This window comes from Cottoperca gobio, chromosome 15 (genome assembly GCF_900634415.1).
Source record: "Cottoperca gobio chromosome 15, fCotGob3.1, whole genome shotgun sequence".
Taxonomy (NCBI): Eukaryota; Metazoa; Chordata; class Actinopteri; order Perciformes; family Bovichtidae; genus Cottoperca; species Cottoperca gobio.
Window position 1 is genome coordinate 19498882 of NC_041369.1, and position 19472 is coordinate 19518353.

At 41.1% G+C, this 19472-nt stretch overlaps 2 protein-coding genes across 5 annotated transcripts in view; both read left to right on the top strand.

Annotated features, from left to right (window-relative positions):
- Positions 1-9140, top strand: part of LOC115020434 (inactive phospholipase D5-like) — a 49133-nt gene extending 39993 nt beyond the window's left edge. For both annotated transcript variants that reach the window (XM_029450472.1, XM_029450473.1), the window contains exons 4-10: positions 1198-1306; positions 1570-1697; positions 2787-2984; positions 4737-4873; positions 5008-5173; positions 5309-5399; positions 6089-9140. In XM_029450472.1, coding sequence (XP_029306332.1) covers positions 1198-1306; positions 1570-1697; positions 2787-2984; positions 4737-4873; positions 5008-5173; positions 5309-5399; positions 6089-6624 — 1365 coding nt within the window. In that variant the 3' untranslated portion in view covers positions 6625-9140. The remainder of the gene's footprint in view (positions 1-1197; positions 1307-1569; positions 1698-2786; positions 2985-4736; positions 4874-5007; positions 5174-5308; positions 5400-6088) is intronic.
- Positions 9141-9918: 778 nt separating this feature from the next.
- Positions 9919-19352, top strand: cfap36 (cilia and flagella associated protein 36). Of its 3 annotated transcripts, XM_029449296.1 has the most exons (12): positions 9919-10273; positions 10743-10807; positions 10926-11027; positions 12605-12719; positions 12812-12899; positions 15016-15166; positions 15355-15432; positions 16029-16134; positions 16371-16528; positions 16927-17070; positions 17468-17575; positions 18360-19352. In XM_029449296.1, exons 1-12 carry the CDS (start codon positions 10168-10170, stop codon positions 18441-18443), a joined length of 1305 nt encoding a protein of 434 aa, XP_029305156.1. In that variant the 5' UTR covers positions 9919-10167; the 3' UTR covers positions 18444-19352. The 3 variants fall into 3 exon arrangements, with proteins under 3 accessions (XP_029305156.1, XP_029305158.1, XP_029305157.1); XM_029449298.1 differs by lacking the exon at positions 17468-17575; XM_029449297.1 differs by lacking the exon at positions 15355-15432.
- Positions 19353-19472: the final 120 nt, after the last annotated feature.

Below are 19472 nucleotides of genomic sequence, written 5' to 3' on the forward strand. Positions count from 1 at the left end.
CATTAAGCAGACTACACAGCTGCCACATCTCATATTCATCATTGTCCTGCTTCACCCAAATTACACAGTAAAGTCAAAGAAGACCGATATGACAGTATGATATTAGTGAACAGACACAAATGATAACCAGAGCACTGAATCAATAACTGTCCCTGTTGAATTGAAGGCCCTACTTGTATAATAGTCTGGACTATACTATATGGAGAGGTATTCATTTTGGAATTGAACTGGATGTGTGTTGTAGACAGTTGGAGGGTTGGCCAGGCTAACTAGACACACACACACACACACACACACACACACACACACACACACACACACACACACACACACACACACACACACACACACACTCAGAAAGAATAGAGCATGTCAGGACTAATGAAAGCCTGAGGCTGTTGATTGGAAAGTAATAGCTCCTTTGCGAAGCCTCGGGGCAGAGGAGAGCTAATGGCCTTTCAGCTAAAAGCTGCCGAAAAAGACAATTCATTGGAAAATATAATACGCTGTAAAGGTAAAGTAAGAAGATATAGAGATGGAGATGCTTTTTGCAGCAGGCATATGCACTGCATGTCCGTTTGTAAACATCAGTGTTCAAAATCAGTGTCAAATAAATGTTGTTTTGCCTCCATGAATAGACTTAAAGATCATAATCATCATATTTTGAGAAAAAGGTCTGCAGACCTTTTTTAAAACGCGATAACTCAACTCTAACGTTTAGCGGTCGTTAACTTTAAGCTTGTCACATACAAACGGCAACGTCAGCTGTTCCACCTCAAATCGTTAACAAAAATGGAAGGAATTCGAGAGATTCACGAGTTTCCTGAAGTGTGCTGTGCAAGACAATGAGCATCACGTGGCGTTCTGCTTCACTTGGCTTTAGCTCAGACTTCTTGACTCTAACCTCGTCTCTTATCTGCGACACTTTCTGTTCATCTACATCTCACTTGTGATGCTTTTACAGTAAGATACAAGAATAGGGGAGGATGGGCTTTACCTCTCTTGACCTCTTCGATGTACTTTATGAAAAGACTCATTTACATATCACATATAACCTTCAAAGCTGGTGTTTAGAGTGATTGCTGAACACACAACGAAAACAGTGACAGCCACAAATATGAATACTTGATCAAAACAAACAAATAAAGTGCGTGAATGTCCTGTGACAGCAGATGTTTTATGATGTGTTTCCCTCAGGGCAGGGCTCTGCTGTCCAGGCTGCAAGGGCTGAAAGCCAAAGGAATCCATCTGAAGATCTCCAGCGGGATGATCGACTCAACTGAGCTCGGGACGCTCGCCAAACACTGTCAGCTTTCCTTCTCACTGTATTATACATTCTGTGTGTCTGTGTTCAAGCATGCTGCAGCTTAGCTCTGCCTGTTGACTCCCCATTCTCAGCTTTTCAGTATGTCACACTCTTTCCATCCTTCGTCTGTCTTTGAGATCCTGTTTCTGCCAGATCTTAATCCTTCACTTTGTCTCTCATGCAACTTCCTTTATTTAAGTCTCTCTTTGTCTTACTGCTGTTCTTCTTATACTGAATTTCTGTTTCTCGCCCTTCATTTCTAGATGCTGAAGTCCACTATGTGAACACGACAGCGCTGATCAAAGGCCAAATCCAATCTTCTTTCTGGGTGGTCGACAGGAGACATTTCTACATCGGCAGCGCCAGCATGGACTGGAGATCCCTCGCCACAGTATCTGCCACACATCACAGCACACACACAACAAGAACCTAACATGCATACACACATTAAAACAGGCTATGCGAAAATCATCATCATTTCAGTCTCGTAAATTCTGAATCTGTAATTTGTTACATTTACAAATCACAACTTCTGTGAAATGTACATAACACGTTCTGTATGCCCAAATGTAAAGTGCTTTGAAAATGTTCTACTGGCTCAAAAGAACAGCATTGTATTTGAAGTTCCCAGCCCTCTTATGCAAAAGGATATATTACATATAGATATTTACTGACACATACTGCATATGCACACTTATATGTAAAGGTTATGAACACTATAAAACATATAGTGAGGTTTTATTTGAAGTTATATGTCAGTCTCTTGGATTGGGGATGAGAGGATGGGTGTTGGCATTTAGTGGGGGCATGCAAGGTGAAGTGACATGCAAAAATAGCACGGCCATTATCCTTTCATCTTCTTCTTCAAAGCTGAGATTCTTGCATTAAAGTGCGGACCCATCTGTTCAGTTTGATCTATCTTTAGACACCTCCAGGTACAAAGGGCATTGTGCATGTTGGTCTGTTTTGAGGGAGATAGAATAGGTTAGTGGGATCTGAGTTTTATTTAGGAATAGTATTTGCTCATGTAAACATGGAAGAGAAAGAATGTGTGGAGTGAAAGAGAGAAAGAAACGGCAATTTAGAAAGTACAAGCTGAAAAGCTGAAATTGAGAAGTGCCTCTTTGAAATGAAAATGTAACCGTGAGCAGATAGAGAACGTTGTGAACCGAGAGAGACAACCACTGTAGTGTCTTTTTAAACCCCGCTGATGCTGTGAAAATGTAATTGTATGAAAGTGTCAGGCAACATGGCCTGACAAGGGGAAGGTGCCGCAGGTGTGTGTGTGTGTGTGTGTGTGTGTGTGTGTGTGTGTGTGTGTGTGTGTGTGTGTGTGTGTGTGTGTGTGTGTGTTGGAAAGACAGGTTTACCAACATTACTTAGAAAGAGGAAAATGTGACGTTGACAGAGATGATCGACAAGCAACAGTTTAGTTGTCCGTGCGTATGAGGATCTAACAGAGACTGTGTTTGTTCTGCAGAGGAAGGAGCTCGGTGTGTTGGTGTACGACTGCAGCTGTCTGGCTCTGGACCTCCACAGAGTGTTCAGCCTGTACTGGGGGCTCCAGTACAGAGACTTCATCCCCTCCTTCTGGTCCAAGCGTCTGTTTGCCCTCTTCAACAGGGACGCACCGCTGGAGCTCACGCTCAACAGCACAAAGGCTCAGGCCTACGTCTCTGTAAGTCACAGTTATATCATCAGATACGATCGATTAGCCACAAGCTGTGTTGAGTTACATCCAGTATTTCACACTGGGACCGTAAAGTACTTGTTATTCCACAGTCTATACTCAAATTTGAATTTATGGATTTATTTTATAGCATCATGTGTTTAGTTTAGGCATCCATACAAATGTATTATTAAAAGCGTAGTTGTTTAAGATGTCGGCAGATGTTCAAGGTTGCTGTATCGGACGTGAAAAGGTGGTATCGATCCACCACTAGCTTGTATCGTTCATTAGCCCGACACATGCTTTCCCCTGGTGGATATGTCAAGGGCCAGGTTAACATGATAACACATCATTTATGAGGCATGTTGTATTGACTTCTTAAGTAAAGGGGAAGCTAGATTCTAACATTTATTTAAAGAGATCATTTAAAACATGAGACATCGGTCAATTTCATGATTCTCCTTCTTGACTCGGCAACCAATATTTTGCATTTGTAGTCTAAAGTTATACTTTACAGACTCAAGTACGCCAACAGTCGTCAACCACAAAGTGTCGATGTATATCACATAACAGCATTCAATTACCTTCCATTAAGTACACTCAAAAGGATATCACATACAGTATAATTGATGGCTCGCATCATTCAATGTCACGTCATTTGAAACAGGATGTTTGAACAGACTGTTCAAACATGAGTTTCAGTGTTTGCTTCAATTTGCTGGAAGTTGTGGAGAAGTAACAAACACACTTTTTCACTGCATTTTGGTATAATTATTGGCATTTAGGTGAGCTACTTTCAGAGCTTTAGTATTGTGCTCACTGGCTCACTGGCATGACGTACTGGGACACTTAATGGATCTGTTTCACCTCAGCGGCTCCTCTTAAAACAAGTCATAAAGTCTGCCATGAAATATGGTCTGTTCTGGAAATGTTAGGACACTCAAAATACACTTTATTTTGAGTGTTTAAATAGAAAATAGGTCTGTATAGTAAATAGGGAGCCCAAGATGCTTAAAGGCTCTGCACAGCCACACAGGTGTTTTGAGTAACTGATTAGAGCTCCACTTGTGAGCCCATGGCCGACAGGGGATGTCATGTACATGATATGCTTGGCGTTCAAGTGGATAAGTAACCGCTGCTAGGCAAAGGCAACTTCGACGCCAAAAGACTGCTTGTTTTTCTTTCTTTACTTCTTTCCAAGCAAAGATTATAGTAACGTTGTTGTCCCACACTCAAGTATAACCATCTCCCGTGGAGGTGACAGTTAGCTACATTTTTCATGCTGAGTGTCTCTGCAGGACACTGTGTCTTTCAGTGTCATGTCATTCCTGGATGAGTGATGTCGGGGGCCAGCCTTCCTGCAGCACATTTGGCTGGGCTGTCCATCTGTAAAGATTAATATCAAGAGGAAAGAGCACACACAAAGTGCACAATCACAGTTAAACATTCACAGGTGTCTGTCAGCAAGAAGTAAAAATGTAAACATCAAGGCATTGTACACACACACACACACACACACATTTAGGTGAACGATAAAGATGATGAGAGCTGAGTTGGTTAATATGATAACAGTGCTGATAATGACCACGATGATAATTCTGCATATTATTAAGATTCCCTTCTTAATCACTTGGGTAATAAATATCTGGTTGCACGCTCTGACCATCTTTCACGTGTTTAGTACACCGTTGTGCATCCTCTCATCACCGAACCCCAACACTTCCTAATTGTCTTTTCCTCTCTTTCGTCCTCTGATGACAGAGCTCCCCAGATTTTTTCATTCCCAAAGATCGTAGCAATGATCTTGAAGCAATTTCCAGGGTCATCCAGGAGGCTCGCCATTACATATATATCTCCATCATCGATTACCTGCCTCTCCTCAGCCGCAACGCTCAAAGGTTAGAACCACTTCTGGAATTTGGAATTTCTTTGGCCAGGCATTTGTAATCCAAAGTGTGTATGCTATGCTTTGGTTCAAGTGACTTAAACTCTGTGTGCCTACATCTGTCTCTTTATTTGTATCTGTGCCAAGGTACTGGTCTCGTATCGACGGTCTAATCCGGGAGGCTCTGATCCTTAGGAAGGTCCGGGTTCGTCTGCTGATAAGTTGCTGGGAAAAGACTCATCCACTTAGTTTTAACTTCCTCTGGTCCCTGAAGAGTCTGTGCATGGAGCAGGCCAACTGCTCACTGGAAGCTGTAAGTACAAGGCCACCACGTACTATTTCCAACTCTACAGATACGCTTTATCACGCTCATCACTCGTGTGTGTGTGTGTGTGTGTGTGTGTGTGTGTGTGTGTGTGTGTGTGTGTGTGTGTGTGTGTGTGTGTAGAAGTTCTTCAACCCCAGAGTGCAGAGGGATGGCAGTCTCCAGGGAATAAACCACAACAGGTTTATGGTGACAGATAGAGCCATTTATTTAGGTGAGCTCATCGACTAGACTTTATGACTGTATGAGGTCATGCAGATCTCAACCACAAATTGTTAATTCTACATTAGTTTGGGTATTTTAATCTTAATCAAACAGGAAACAATGTATAAATAGTGAGATTTAGAGGTGCTGATATCCCTATTTTTGAGATTCTTCTGCATAATTACATTACAGGTCATTTAGCAGATGCTCTTACATTGAACTAACTACAGGGACAGTCTCCCTGGAGCAGCTTCAGGGTTACGTACCTTGCTCAGGGGTACACTGGTGGCAGCCTGGTATTTAACTCCCGACCTTCTAGTGTTTTGTTTGGCGTACCACTAGACCACATCATGAATCCCACAATCATGCTTTGAGGTAAGGCATTGACCTCGAGTGGTTAAGGTCTGGCTCTGTACTTACCACACAGACATAAAAGTAGTGTTGATCTTTTCATCACCTCCTCATCATCTAACTCTCAGAAAGAAAGCAAAGTATTTCCCAAAATGGTCAAAGTGGATAAAACAAAACTATAAAATGTACCTTTCATGGGTGTTCAAAACAAGGAATAGTTTTATCCACTGATACTACATGACAATGTTTTAAAAACTTTATTCGGTCATCTTGGTGGTGTTGTCTCATTTTGTACACAAAACATAAAACTGTGGTCACTCATTTGTTTCTTCCTCGGTGTGCTGACAGGTAATCTTGACTGGGTGGGGAATGAGTTTACCTTTAACGCAGGAGTAGGCTTGGTGATCAGTCAGCCAGAGGGCGTCGAGGAGAGGAACTCTACAGTGGTGGAGCAGTTACGGGCTGCATTCGAGAGGGACTGGTTTTCACGTTACACCTGCTCATTGCAGGTCAATAAGATCCCCGTCTGCAACAAGCACCAGATCAACAGGCTGGTGCCAGAGAAAACTAGCCACCTAGACAATGGACCAGTGCCTATCAGAATAGGCCCGCACGATAACGGACTTGCACCAATGAGACACAATCGCAAAGATGACGGACCGACTCCAGTTAAAGCAAAGCACCATGACGACAGGCTAAGCAGGAATAGTCACCAAGGCGAGGCCAACGGACTGGTGCCTATTGTAGATAGTTATCAAGAGAGGGGCGTCAAAATGAGCCACCTGGACAACAGACAGGTTCAAATCAAAGGTAATCCGATGGATCCACCCGGCCAGTCAGCTGAGAGCAGCGGCAGCAGAGAGGTCTTCAACGGCTCCCTGTGACCATCACGAGAGCTGCTCTCTTCCACTAACCATTGACTTAACACACCGGGTCTTTGTAGCATCTCATTGTTGCCATTATGAAGACGGGACTTGATAATGTTCACGGAGGAACTCAGGAAGGAAACTGCAGTCTGGCACTTTTTATGGATTTATTTTTAAGAATGAAGTTAAAAGAAAATTGGTTTAGAAGAAACACTGAATAACACACTTTAATAATAACTTACAACCTTGCTACTTATTTATTATTAATTCTCTACTTGTTGAGATCTCTCAAGCGAAGTTGCCTAATTATTGGATGTCATTATTTATCACTCTTTAAAAGGGGAATTGACGACTGCATGCCTAATGCAAAGATAGGAAGCAGTGCATCGCGTGTAGCCACACGAGCAACGTTTAGCATTAAAGATGTAGTGAAAGATTTACTACACTAGCTTTACATGTTGTGGATCTCTGTACTCTGATTGGTAGTGGACACTTCGGCTTCATGTAAATAGTTTGTGACTCTCCAGCAGTATTCTGAATAAGTTACTGTACATTCAAATAATTACTTAAAGCTGTAAACTTATTAGATATTAACATAGACCCCAGTCATTTCTCACAATAACACACATTGATTCTATTAGTCCTGGGATGGAAACAAGCCCATAACTCATTTTGAGTCCACGGTTGAGGAGCTGGGCTCTAAAGGGATTGATCAAATAACCTCAATCCCTAAAGAAGCACTAAACACTGAATAGACAGCGGGTTGATCATCCACGACACGATGCAACAGCCTTCATCAGTTAAAGTGGAAAGCAGGTATTGTCCCCTGGAAGAAGAGGGGCTGTAGATCTGAACGGCTTCTTATAGATAATCATTCAAATATAAATAAATTGAATGGGTATCTATAGTATTCTTCTTAATGCAATGTTGTTGAACTAAAGGAGCAGTTAGAAGAAGGGGCCAGAGGGTCTCTGCTGCCAAATCAATACACTGAGTCTTTAACAGAGCTTGACAGTTGCAGTTGCTTTAACCTTGTAACATCATGCCTGTGACTGAATATATCATTACCTTTACCATTTGGTGGTAGAGCAACAAATACACGATTGTTAGTAAAAAGAAAAGATTTACTTTTGACTAAATGCTTGGAGCAACTTTTCATTTGCAAGACCTTTTACACACTCTTTGCTGTCAGTGCAACAATGCTTGTTAGTTTATAATGTTGGAAGCCATTAATGAAGGAAACAGAACGTATGTCCAGAGAGAGCTACATTGTGATGCATTCATCAACAATATGCAGGGTATTATGGTCAGTGCTTTAATGTGAGCGCAGGTGTAATGAGTGTTTAGTCTGATTTCAATTAGCAGGGAGAACAATTGCAAACCTTAAAGGGGACATATTACGCTCATTTCTAGGGTCATACTTGTATTATGGGTTTCTACTAGAACATGTGCTTTAATGATAAAAACATTTTTTAATTATTTTTCTGAATTTACCTGTCTTCACCGTAACCAGAAATAATTATAAACAAGTCATTTGTGCAAAATAATTGTCATATATCACATGATTTCTGGTGGATATTAAAGTATTTTGTATTCAGCATTTGAGCAACCAGTCAGATGTAACACAGTATACAGACTCCGTTTGGTCATATACATTCCCTACATGTACAGGACAGGACACGTGTAGCTGTCCCACTGATATCAGTGGAAAATCTAACATTTGACCACTTGACAATTGTAATCTGGTCATGATGGATAACTTCTGCCATCTAGAGGACGTCTCGAGAAAGAACATTTCTTAACACTTATTTGCTGCAATATATGAAAGTTTTAAAAACTTAGAACAGTTTCTCCACACAGAGTGAGTAGAGCTTGAGAATTATCTCAATAATAATGTCAACATGTTGTCTTGCAAAGCATTACGTCAACACAGCTGGTCTGGAGTCAGAGTCAGTCGTTGAGTAGTACGCTGCTATTGTATGATTGTTACACAGGGGGCAGGAATGCTGCTAACGCACCCTGGACCCACGTCTTTGTGTACATTAAGTGTTTATTTGTTTTCAAAGTATTTTGAGAGTTAAAAACAGTGACTATTTTCCACTTTCCTTTAATCAGCAACAGTTTACAATCTGCTACATGCAAATAACCAAATCCAAGGAAAAAGAATAGGAAGGTTTGTGTGAAAGATGTTTTTCTTGAAGTCAGAAGGGTGGATGGGTTTGATGTTGCTGCAAAGTGTAGCAGGCTGAAGCACTATTACTGACTGGTTCAATTCAGATGCTCACTGTAAAAGCTTTTTAATGTCGCCTACCTTTATTCTTTTGAATTGTTTCGGCATGACTGCTGCTTGCATGACCTGCCTTTATGAACTGTGCACAGAAGCTATGAGCCTTTCTATAGATAATAATGAAAGCTTATATACCTTTAAAAAAAATACAGAAGGAATGTATATTTATTGAATACCCTTGTTAATGCACACTACTGAATTATATGATTGCTATGTTTTTACTCTTAATAAAAAAATATACTCTTAACTTTTTGTGTCTGTGTGTGTGTATGTTTAGTAAAAGTGAGTGTGTTTCATTAACACAAAGGGCTGTCAGTCAGGCCCTATATGCCTGAATGGAAAGGCACTCATGTTGCTACATATTGGCTGATTCTAGACAGAATAATTACCAATAATATTCACCTGATTCAACACCCTGAAGAACCCAATTCAAGTGGCACACACATTTTAAATACCATTGTAGGCCTATTGGGGTCAAAAATCCCAGTCAAAGCAGCCACCTATGCAGTTTTAATTAATAGATGGAGCTATGTATTAAGTTCATGTCTGCAGTGGGTCCTTTTTAAAAGTATCACACACTTTTAGAGTGTGTAGATGCACTTCTACAGCTACAAGAAAAGGTGTTAAATTAAATTAAATAGAGAGACAGCAGCAGTGGCTGTTTTTCTTATTATTAAAAAAATTCAAATGTACAAACATTTTAGACATGTACTTACCAACTCAAATCAATTAATTGTAATTAATATATATATATATATATATATATATATATATATATATATATATATATATATATATAAACATTTTAGACAATTAATTAAATAAATAAGAATAAATAAACTTTATAAATATCAAATTATAAGAAAAAAGTATCCGTTATTCTGATGCAATCATACAATTTGACAGTACTATCACTTTCTTTTAGTATTTAAAAGTGTAATAGTTTTGATGTATTCTTTATTAATCACATACCTGTCTGGGCTCGCGCACCAGCGGACTGACGTAACGGTTACCTTAGCAACCGATCAAGCGTCACCACTCTGGGCTGCAATTTCATGAGTGCGCTTTTCTTGCCGGAGACCGTCCCGTCCCGTCAAAAGGAGGAACAGAGTCGCTGTGACGCTCAATGGGGACTCTTCTATGAAGGACAATAAAGCAGATGTCTGTTCCCGTCAGCGTGGGTTGTGTATATTCGTGGTGTAGTGGAGCTGCACGCGCCGACCTGACCAACGTCGCTGTGCTGGTGTTGTTGCTGTCACCCAGCAGCAGCCAACATGGCTGAGGATGACACTGAATGGGTTGTAGAGAGCATCGTTGGCTACCTGGGAAGTCCTGAATGGGTCATTCCTCTCACGGAGTTTATGGAAAACAAATGCACAGGTAAAAACAGGTTATCCGACATGTTCAGCTTTGGATACCTGGCTAAACAGTAAAGCCTCTCTGTAGCTATGTGCACCGTTAGCATGGCAGCTAAGCTAACGCTAACTTGTGACGGCGATGTTTTTGTTGACATATTTGTATGTTATGATATTTTTTTACTCTACACTTAACTTAATATACGTCCTTTTTGCGAGTTAATCAGACTCTCAGAACATTAACCTCGATATGAAGCCACAAAGGACACAGGTAGCAAGTCTTAAATCAGTTAAAGTAGTAGGAAGATAGCTAGCAATGCACCTTAGCTACCAAAATGTCATGCATATTAAGTTGTGAGTGCAATTAACGCTACAACACATACATAGATAGGTGAATAAAGATAGTGTAGGAAGTGTTTTTCAAATGTCTCCTCTGGGTACAATGTACATGTTGAATTACTAACATTTATGTTATTCATTTGGTGTTTTCTTAGTTTTTGATGACGAAGATGAAAATAAGTTAGCATACACAGACATCCACCAGCAGTATAAGAAATTGGTGAGTACAGTCTTTGATCCGGAAGTGTCAAACTGCCTTAATCAACATTAATTCATTAGTGGTTTATATTCTGCTGACTCATTAAACTTCACTGATGTAAGCTGATTTGCTTGTGTAGGTGGAGAGGTTGTTGGGGAATTACATGCAAGAGGTTGGCATCAACGAGCAGCAGTTTCTGGATGCATGTACTTCTCCTTTTGCCAAGTCCAAAACACTGCAGGTACCTTAAGCTCCCTGTTGTCACACCCCTGTCAGCCTGCCAGTTAACCTGAATGGAGAATCAGGGATAGGATTTGCCTTACACAACCACAGTTATGCTGTTTTGTACCTGGTGCCAAACATAGTACTAATAATGTACTTTATATGTCCCCTGAGGGAAATGATTTTGGCAAAAAAGTGCTTGTATCTACATCAGAAATGAGCTCCCATGTTTGTTTCTTTCAGAACAATCATGAAGGATCTTCCTCTTCTAAGTCTCCTGATAGGTGTACATAGTTTGATGATAGTAAATGTTTTCTTGAGGGTTCATGCTCACCACTGCAACCCTTTTGTTCAGTCAGATAATATTAGTTTCAGTTTTAGTTTCCATGGTTAGATAGATTTTCCTTGGCCCTGGTCAACTGGTGTAAAGTGGTTGTGCCAGATTGGCAAAGATGCAGATCTGGATGTCATTGCAATCCTCAAGACTTGGATCTCATTAATTCCCTCTGAGATAAACAATTAATGTCTGCAAAGCATGTCAAATTCTTCCAAAACAAAGATTAACAGTAGCAGAAGTAACAGTTTGCAGTATGCAGTCTCGTGCAATCATACAACAATAGTACAAAGGCCTTATTTGGCGTACTTTAGTATAGAAGCATAAATGTGACAAATATCTCGACGACCAGCAGCATTAATGTCGGTACTTGTACCAGGAAAGTATAACTCAGTCATGTTATATAGGCTAACATGTGAAGTCTAGCACATGGCACTGTAAACAGTTGTTTACAGCATCTGCAGTGACAACATGAGAGGTCTTGACTTTCAGTTGTAGACGAGGGGGAATGTGTTGCGCTCATGTTCATCCTTCCCACTGGGAGCACAAAGCCAGTGTCTCATATGCTCAGAGACTGTTCTCTAACTGGACCTCTTAGAACTTTAGTTGAATACCCCTGATGTAACAGCTAGACTAGACAGGGGGCAGAGCCATTTAATACAAACAGGAGGCTAAATGTCAAAGATTAGGCCTAAGTACTGCTCTGTTTGCGAACATAGAGTTGAGTGTCTATCATGCTGGAAGTACTGAACATCCTGACCTGATCTACGGAGGATCACAGGGCAATAATATCCTGATAGGAACCTTTTATAATTCTGTCTTTATCGTACAGGGTGAGCTAATCTCATGCAGACAGACACCTGTTTCTGGTAAATCAAGCACAATATTTGATCACAGCATTGTTGCTCGAATATAAATCCATAATAAAGAACAAAATCAAGCAGATTGTAATTTTCTAATTCACAGCCAGTCAAAGGTTTTCAAATGTGTCAATATCTTCATTGTTTTTCTGTGAACTTGTCTTTAGACCTCAGTGATCTTGACAAGTCAGAAGTATATCTATGAAAGTAAGGTTTAGACTTCTGGATACGTTTGTTCAGAGTATATCAGCACTCACATGTACTGTGTTTATCTATAGCTGACGCTCTCTACGGTCACAGACGCTTTTCTCTACTAAGTCGTAGTTCCATTCATTCGTAATTATCATTTGGACACAGTGATTTCGCACGGTCTGTTATGTGGTTGTTGTTTGTGTTGTTCAGTCGGTGTTCCAGCCAGTTCTGGCGACAGATGACTTCCAGATATTTCGCTCACTGATGGCCCATAAGAACATGGAGCTGCAGCTTCAAGCCCTCACAGTCATTAAAGAAAGGAACGGTAGGCTGGATTAACACACATCCACACACATTCACAAACAAACAGGGAAACACTACGGATAAAGCTGCAAGTAATATGCGTCCTGTGTGTAGGGACCCTCCCAGAGTGTCTGACTGATGGTGTGGACGTGATGACAGAGTTGCAGGATCAAGAGATGAAAATCCTGCAGGAGGTTCTCAAGTAAGTCACCCCTTCTCTCTCTTTTCTTCTCTCTGTCTCACTCTGTTACTATTCCTGTCTCTCTCTCTCACACACACACACACACACACACACACACACACACACACACACACACACACACACACACACACACACACACACACACACACACACACACACACACACTATGTCTACACACTACACTATGTCCAGCAAAGTTGAAAGTGAGCGTGCACGAAAGATGCAAAGGTAGAATCAAAGATGTGTTCAGGGACCGTGGAGTTGTGATGTTATGTGTAACAATGATGAGTTATCTAATACCTTATCCTATCCTCATTTGGCTTGACCTTTTACTCCATTAAAGGCAGTGTGTTGTATTCAGGGGGATCGATTAGCAGTAATGGTATATAATATTTATTACTTTGTTTGCATTTGTGTAAAATAACTTGAAACTAGGAATCGAACCTTGTACCTGCAACAACCTACACACTGAATAGAATCTTTTTGTATTTCTCTTTATGTATTTAGCCTGAAATATCACCATAAAATCATTGTGTAAAACATCTTACGCTTAAGGTCAGTAGATCTAGATATCTATTTATTTAATTGTTTTTTTAAACCTTTTTTATTAATTCATTCATCGTGTAATTAGAAGTCAGTTTTTTACTCGTACTGTTCTGATATTTCCACATTTTTATAATCCGTCCTGTGCCCAGGTATGTGCTCAGGTGTCAGAGGCTCCTGCCCCGCTCTCTAATGGGATTTTGCTAGTGGCAGCCGGGCCAAGTAGATCACTGAGTATAATGGGACCGCAGCTAAGCTCCTTAGGGTCCAGCCAATTAAGGTCGGAGAGATTGACACTAAACTGAGCAACTGAGATGACTAGTATTTTATCCCCTTTGTGTTATGATTGTACTGTGGCTGCTTATCAGAGCGGCATTATTCTACATTTACCTTCCAGACACGCCAAGATACTAACAATTGTACGTAAACAAATACACCTTTTCATGTTTTCTGACGATACATACTGCCAATACAACTGCAACTGACTTCTCTACAAACACTTGAACGCACCGTGGACCATGCAATGATAACATACCTTGAAATTGTTAAGGCAACTAAATTGGGTTAATAATCTCGAGCAAGTTTCAAGTCTGCAAATTGACTTTCATTCTCTTCTGAGACGACTTAAACGTTTTATCAGTTTGTGTGAACACTTCATGCACTGGAAGAAGATCCTTAGTAGTAATAAATATATGTTTCCTGTTGTTGAATAGATATGGTATCGCTGTAAACTCCGTTAGAGCACAGGTATACACTAGTCTCACGTCTGGGTGACTGACTTGAATCTGTCTCATTTGAATAGGACAGTTCAGTAACGGTTTTAGGCTTGATTGACAGTCCAGTCATTCTGCATTGTTATAGTTTGCATGTCTTGACAGACATCAGTCAATAAACATCAGCCAAACAATTGTATTTTGACAGATTCTGCAATATACTGTATTCTCAATAGTCACATATGTCTCTTCACTCAAACCACTATCACTCATCAAGCTGATGTTTCTTTTATCTGTTGTGTCGTAAAGCTTTCTTTTACATCTCTCTCTATCAATACATCTACTTGTTAATGCTTTGAGGAAGTCTCCTCTAAGGCAAATTAAGTTGTTAAATATATCAAATTAAAGGATCTGTGTGTGATGCCTGTGAGCCAGCTCGGGCATAGTGTGGTGATCACATGACGTCTTTTTCTAGTTTCTAGTTCGTTTGTGTCGTTCCCCAAAGGTTAAATAGTCAATAGATCTTGCTTAACTTTAGATGAGCTAATCCCTTATCACACCTGGGCAACTAAACATGCTTTGAAACAGTCCAAGCAAGCCACGGCCAAATGCCCTATCCTGCAATGTTACAAAAGGAAAACAAAATGTGTGTATCCGCCCTGAGATTCAAATCAACTCCAAAATAGTATAGATTCTTCCTTGGCCCACCCTTCTAGCAAGTTTCATGAACATTGGACGTGTAGTTCTTCTATAACCAGACAAACAAACCAAACATAGTTACTTCTGCTCGGGTTAATGAGCGAAAGACAATTCAGATGATAATCCCAGGAATCAAATGCAATATTTATCTTTGTCCTCAGAAAGTCAAAAGAGGAGTATGATGAGGAAATGTCCAGGAGGCTGCTATTAGAGGGAGAGGTTGGTTCCACCTCCAGCAGCTGCTCTGATAAGCCAACGGCAGAAGTGCACAATACCACCTCTGCTCCCAGCCAAGAAAGCAACGCTGCCAAGGTAAGAGCCGTAAGAGCCCAACACAACCTGCAGCTTCACTTTCTCTCATCATTGTTCTAACAACTCAGACTTTTTGTGTGTAGTGCCAGTTGCTACCAAAGCTTAATGGTTATTGCCAACATCCCTTTACTCCTTAAAGACCAGTCTCTCCTTTCATTCCCTGACACCAATGTGCTATTTATTCTAAGGAGAAAGGTGACAGCAGCCGCAGTAATGGTCACCTCGCCACTCTAGTGAACGGAAACACTGCCACTGAATTGAATCTGGTAACTGAACCACCCATGTAGTAACAATTTCAATTTAGTGACCTAATAATAAATACGCCATAGTTTACTGCACAACCTGAGGATGCATTTATACCATTTCGACGGTATCTGTAAAAGCTGACAGAATGAAAAAGGTTCATGTAAAACTAAACGCATATGATCTGGGTTTAGTTAGATGTGTGGCCCGCTCTTGATAACAGGTGAGCGTCAGTGATTGTCCCTGATATCAAGATGTGCTGTATGCTACACAAGTATTAGCATGATATTCCAAACCTAAGTATCAGTGCATCCTGAGGGCAGATGGAAGCTTTTCATTTGCATAGCCTGCGTTAGTACGTAAGTCATGTAGAAGCGTCGTAGCTTTAAAGATAGGGATAGAGTTGCTTGTGTAGTATCGATAGATTAAAACATGTACTGACTGCAGGGGGACTTTGAAGTAGTTGCTTTTTACACGCTATAAGCATTAGCTTTAGATATTTAGTCTGCAATCTAAGGGCTGTGTGTGTAGTTGTAGCTGCTTTAGCATGTTGCAGTTCGATGCCGTGTCTGTGTCATCTGTACAACATGTAGTAATGCCTGTGGGTCCCTTCCTCCAGGTCAACGACAAACCTGTCACAAAAGGGGAGAGCAAGGCGGCTGCCCGAGGAGGTGGAGATAAGAAAAGTGCAGCTAAGAGCAGCTCCGCATCTAAACCTACACCAGGTATCTCAGCAGAGCTTCGAAGTCTTCACACCCAACTCTAAAACTCCCCACCACATTTAGCTGGTTTCTTTGGGAGTCCCTGAATAAATCCAAACTATAGTTTTCAAACCCACAGAAGGAAAATGTGGGCGTTCATTTTGTTCTATTGTTTGTCTTGAAAATAGGCCACGAGATAATTTATTAACACACTATTCTGAGAGAGCTTCAAGTTACCAAACTGATTTGAACATGTGCAGATTGTGGCAGTAACGGTGTGGAGCCAAGAGTCCTTCCAGCAGTGAGAGCTCCAGTAAAGTGCAGTGAACCCCCCGTCAGCCTCAGCAGCAGCCAGACCGCAGCTGAAGTGTGGCTGGAGGAGGCACACAGGGAGGCGGGCTTCTCTAAGCCCTTCACTGTGAGTCTTTCCTCCCCCTTGTGTCATTAAACACATTTTCTGTTGCCAAGTTCAATAACCTTTACCAGGATCATTAATTACAAATGACACAAAGATACTATTGATACAGAGCAGTACACATACATAACCACTCTGTGTCAATATAATTACTTTCTGTCTCAGACTATACATTAATATTTACAGAGTTTCAGACTTCTTGTCAGACTTGTTCAGATTCTGTAACCTTGTATTAAATTAAATGTAAAATAACGGCATACAAATGTGAAGAAACACACTGATGCACACCTTGCAACAAATTACTGACAAAAGTACAAAACTGGGCAACATTCATAATGTTTGCTTGTACATGGTTGGACTTGTACATGGTCTTCACCTCCACTTCCTCACGTTCCCTCCAGGAGTTGTCAGCGTCTCAGCAGGAGCAGCTCCAGCAGAGGGCGGCATATCTGCGTCAGCAGCGAGACAAGCTGCATGCACTGAAAAAAGACCAGCAGAAAACCAAGCAGACCACCGCACCAGTGGAGACGCCCACCCCCGCCCCGGTAACTACAGCCTGTTCCCGTACCTTCTTTAAAGCTCCCTTCACAAAGAGGTCAGAGGTCAGGATCAACCATGGACATGTAGCAGAACAGGGCTGATGATGTAATTAACGACTCACTATTTCCTCATATTGGCCCGATAGAGTTATTGAGGTAAGTTGTTGTGAATACAGACTGCAGATCATTTCAGGGTTCATTGTGCCACGGTCCAATCACTTTAGACTTCATATTCATTCTTTTCATTTTGGTCACATTTGTATTTTTTAACTACATTCTTGATTTCGTCTGATTTTCTTTAACCCACATGTTATTTGTCTTTGAATCTTCCGTCTGACTTATTTATTGGGTTGTTGTTCTTCGTTTCCCTCCGCCTGTATCTGACCTGGTGTGGCTTTGTCAGGAGGCAGTGGGGCAGTCCCAGAGTAATGGGGTCTGTACCCCTCCTCCTCCTCTTCCTCCTGCTCCTCTCGCTCCAGCACAACACTCTGCTAACTCTTCCAAACAGAAGGTGATCCATCAGCTGCCTGATGTGAACACATGTGCTCGTACATGTCTAGTGTGTTGCTCAGGTTTTGCTGTTTAGTACTCGCTCCCCTCTGTCTGTGTCGCACTCTGTCTCACACACACGTACTGAAAGTCACAGGAAAGAAACCGACCACAGTCTGAGCTCTTTTACTCCACAAAGTGACACGATACGGAAATCACACCCACGAAATTAAAAGGTTACGGTTTTCATTTGAAAGCTGGCATTTTAATTTATCAACATTTCCTCTTTAGGATTTGAAAAAACATCTGTAACATAGCCATATGTCATGCCATGGTACCCACAGACCCTTGAAATCCTTGTGAATTTAAGTGGAAAAAATCAAGGCCTTAAAAGTTTTTGAAAAACACAAATAATAGTAATGAAAACATTGTTTTATTTATTTATATTTTTAATATAACGTTAGTAAATAGACGTTCCGCTGTCTGTCTGTGTGTCTCCCGCAGCTGTGTCTTTGTTTAATGCGCTACCTGCCTCGAGACCGCGATCCGTGTCTCAAACTGTGCCGTGTTGTGTCCTTGGATTAGATAGAATAGGGCCTGGAAAGTCCTTGAATTTGATTAAGATGTGGGAACCCTGAGCTGCTTTTGTTTACTTTCATAGCTGTTTTCTAACGTGTGCTTTGTTGCATTTCAGTAGTCTGTGCTTTTTCACTCCCTCAACATTTCACCTTAAAGCATTTGTGGTTGTATGTTTATCATTTCATCCCGTTTTTAACCGTAACGCCTGCTCTGGTATCTCTACGCAGGAGATATCTGCTGAGGAGAGGAAGAAGCTCCAGAAGAGAAAACATCTTGCCGACAAGCTGAAAGAGGAAGTAATCAACAAATAACTTCCCTTCCAACTGCCATATTCTCATGTATAGCCTATCTGATCCTGGTTATCAAGCTTCCTTTACTCTGCCTCCTTCAGCCAGATCATTCACTTTGCGTAACACAGACCAGTTTTTTTTCCAAAGAAACACAGAAAGTATGAGATCTTCCTTCTTCAGAGGCAGAATATGAATATTATTTTATATTTTGGATGTACCAGTATTTGGCAGTCTCCACTCACATGAGCACACCCACGTATTCTAGCATGTGTTTGACTGAGCAAGTTCAGGGAAACTGAAAAACACAGACCAGTGAGGCAATAATATACACTGGACACACCTGGGCGCTCACTGGCTGCACCACATTCATTTTAATGACATTCTGGAGAGTCCGAATTCTTAATGCATAATTTATGGTCTATATAAAATGTGCACATAGCATGTACACTACTTCAATCTTACAAAGCAGTGCTTCTCTATCGATAGTGTAAATGTTTATTATGCAACACTACACTGGCAATGCAAAAATGCAACATCATGATTCAGAACTCACATTGATTTCGGGAGCGATTTTTGGACACAACTCTGGGCTCGTTTCTTTGTCGACGTCAAAAAGGTCGTAAAGTGTGAAACTCAACGTCAGGCACCGCTGGCCCGGAGTTTGTGTCCGAGAGCTTTAATGTTGAGGTGAAGGTAACGTTAGCTAGCAGAAGTGTACAGTCTCGTCTTAAGTGTTCCCAGTCGGCTGCTGCATCACGCAGCCGATAACACTGTAGCCGCTCGTCTTAGTCAAAGAGCACCGTGGAAGTCGTTAAGATGAACACTGTCACGTGACCACGAAGGGGGGGCCAAGAGAACAGTGTGTCGCTTTCCACGAGGAGTCCAGTATTTCATGTACGCCGTTTAATAAATCACATTTTATAGAAACAAGCTCGACTCCGACTGTGTGTGTATAAAAACGTGTCAGTTGATCAGTACTTTGTGATCAGTTGGTAGCTTGTCTCAATCATCTTTGGTCCATGTGTGTGTTACTGTATGTTCTCAGTTGTA

Bases quoted from the DNA above. Each gene is read 5' to 3' on its own strand.
- cfap36 (XM_029449296.1), top strand. From the start codon at position 10,168: ATGGCTGAGGATGACACTGAATGGGTTGTAGAGAGCATCGTTGGCTAC. The intron at 10,274-10,742 runs GTAAAAACAGGT...GTGTTTTCTTAG, and splicing joins TATGGAAAACAAATGCACAG to TTTTTGATGACGAAGATGAA. The intron at 10,808-10,925 runs GTGAGTACAGTC...TTGCTTGTGTAG, and splicing joins ACCAGCAGTATAAGAAATTG to GTGGAGAGGTTGTTGGGGAA.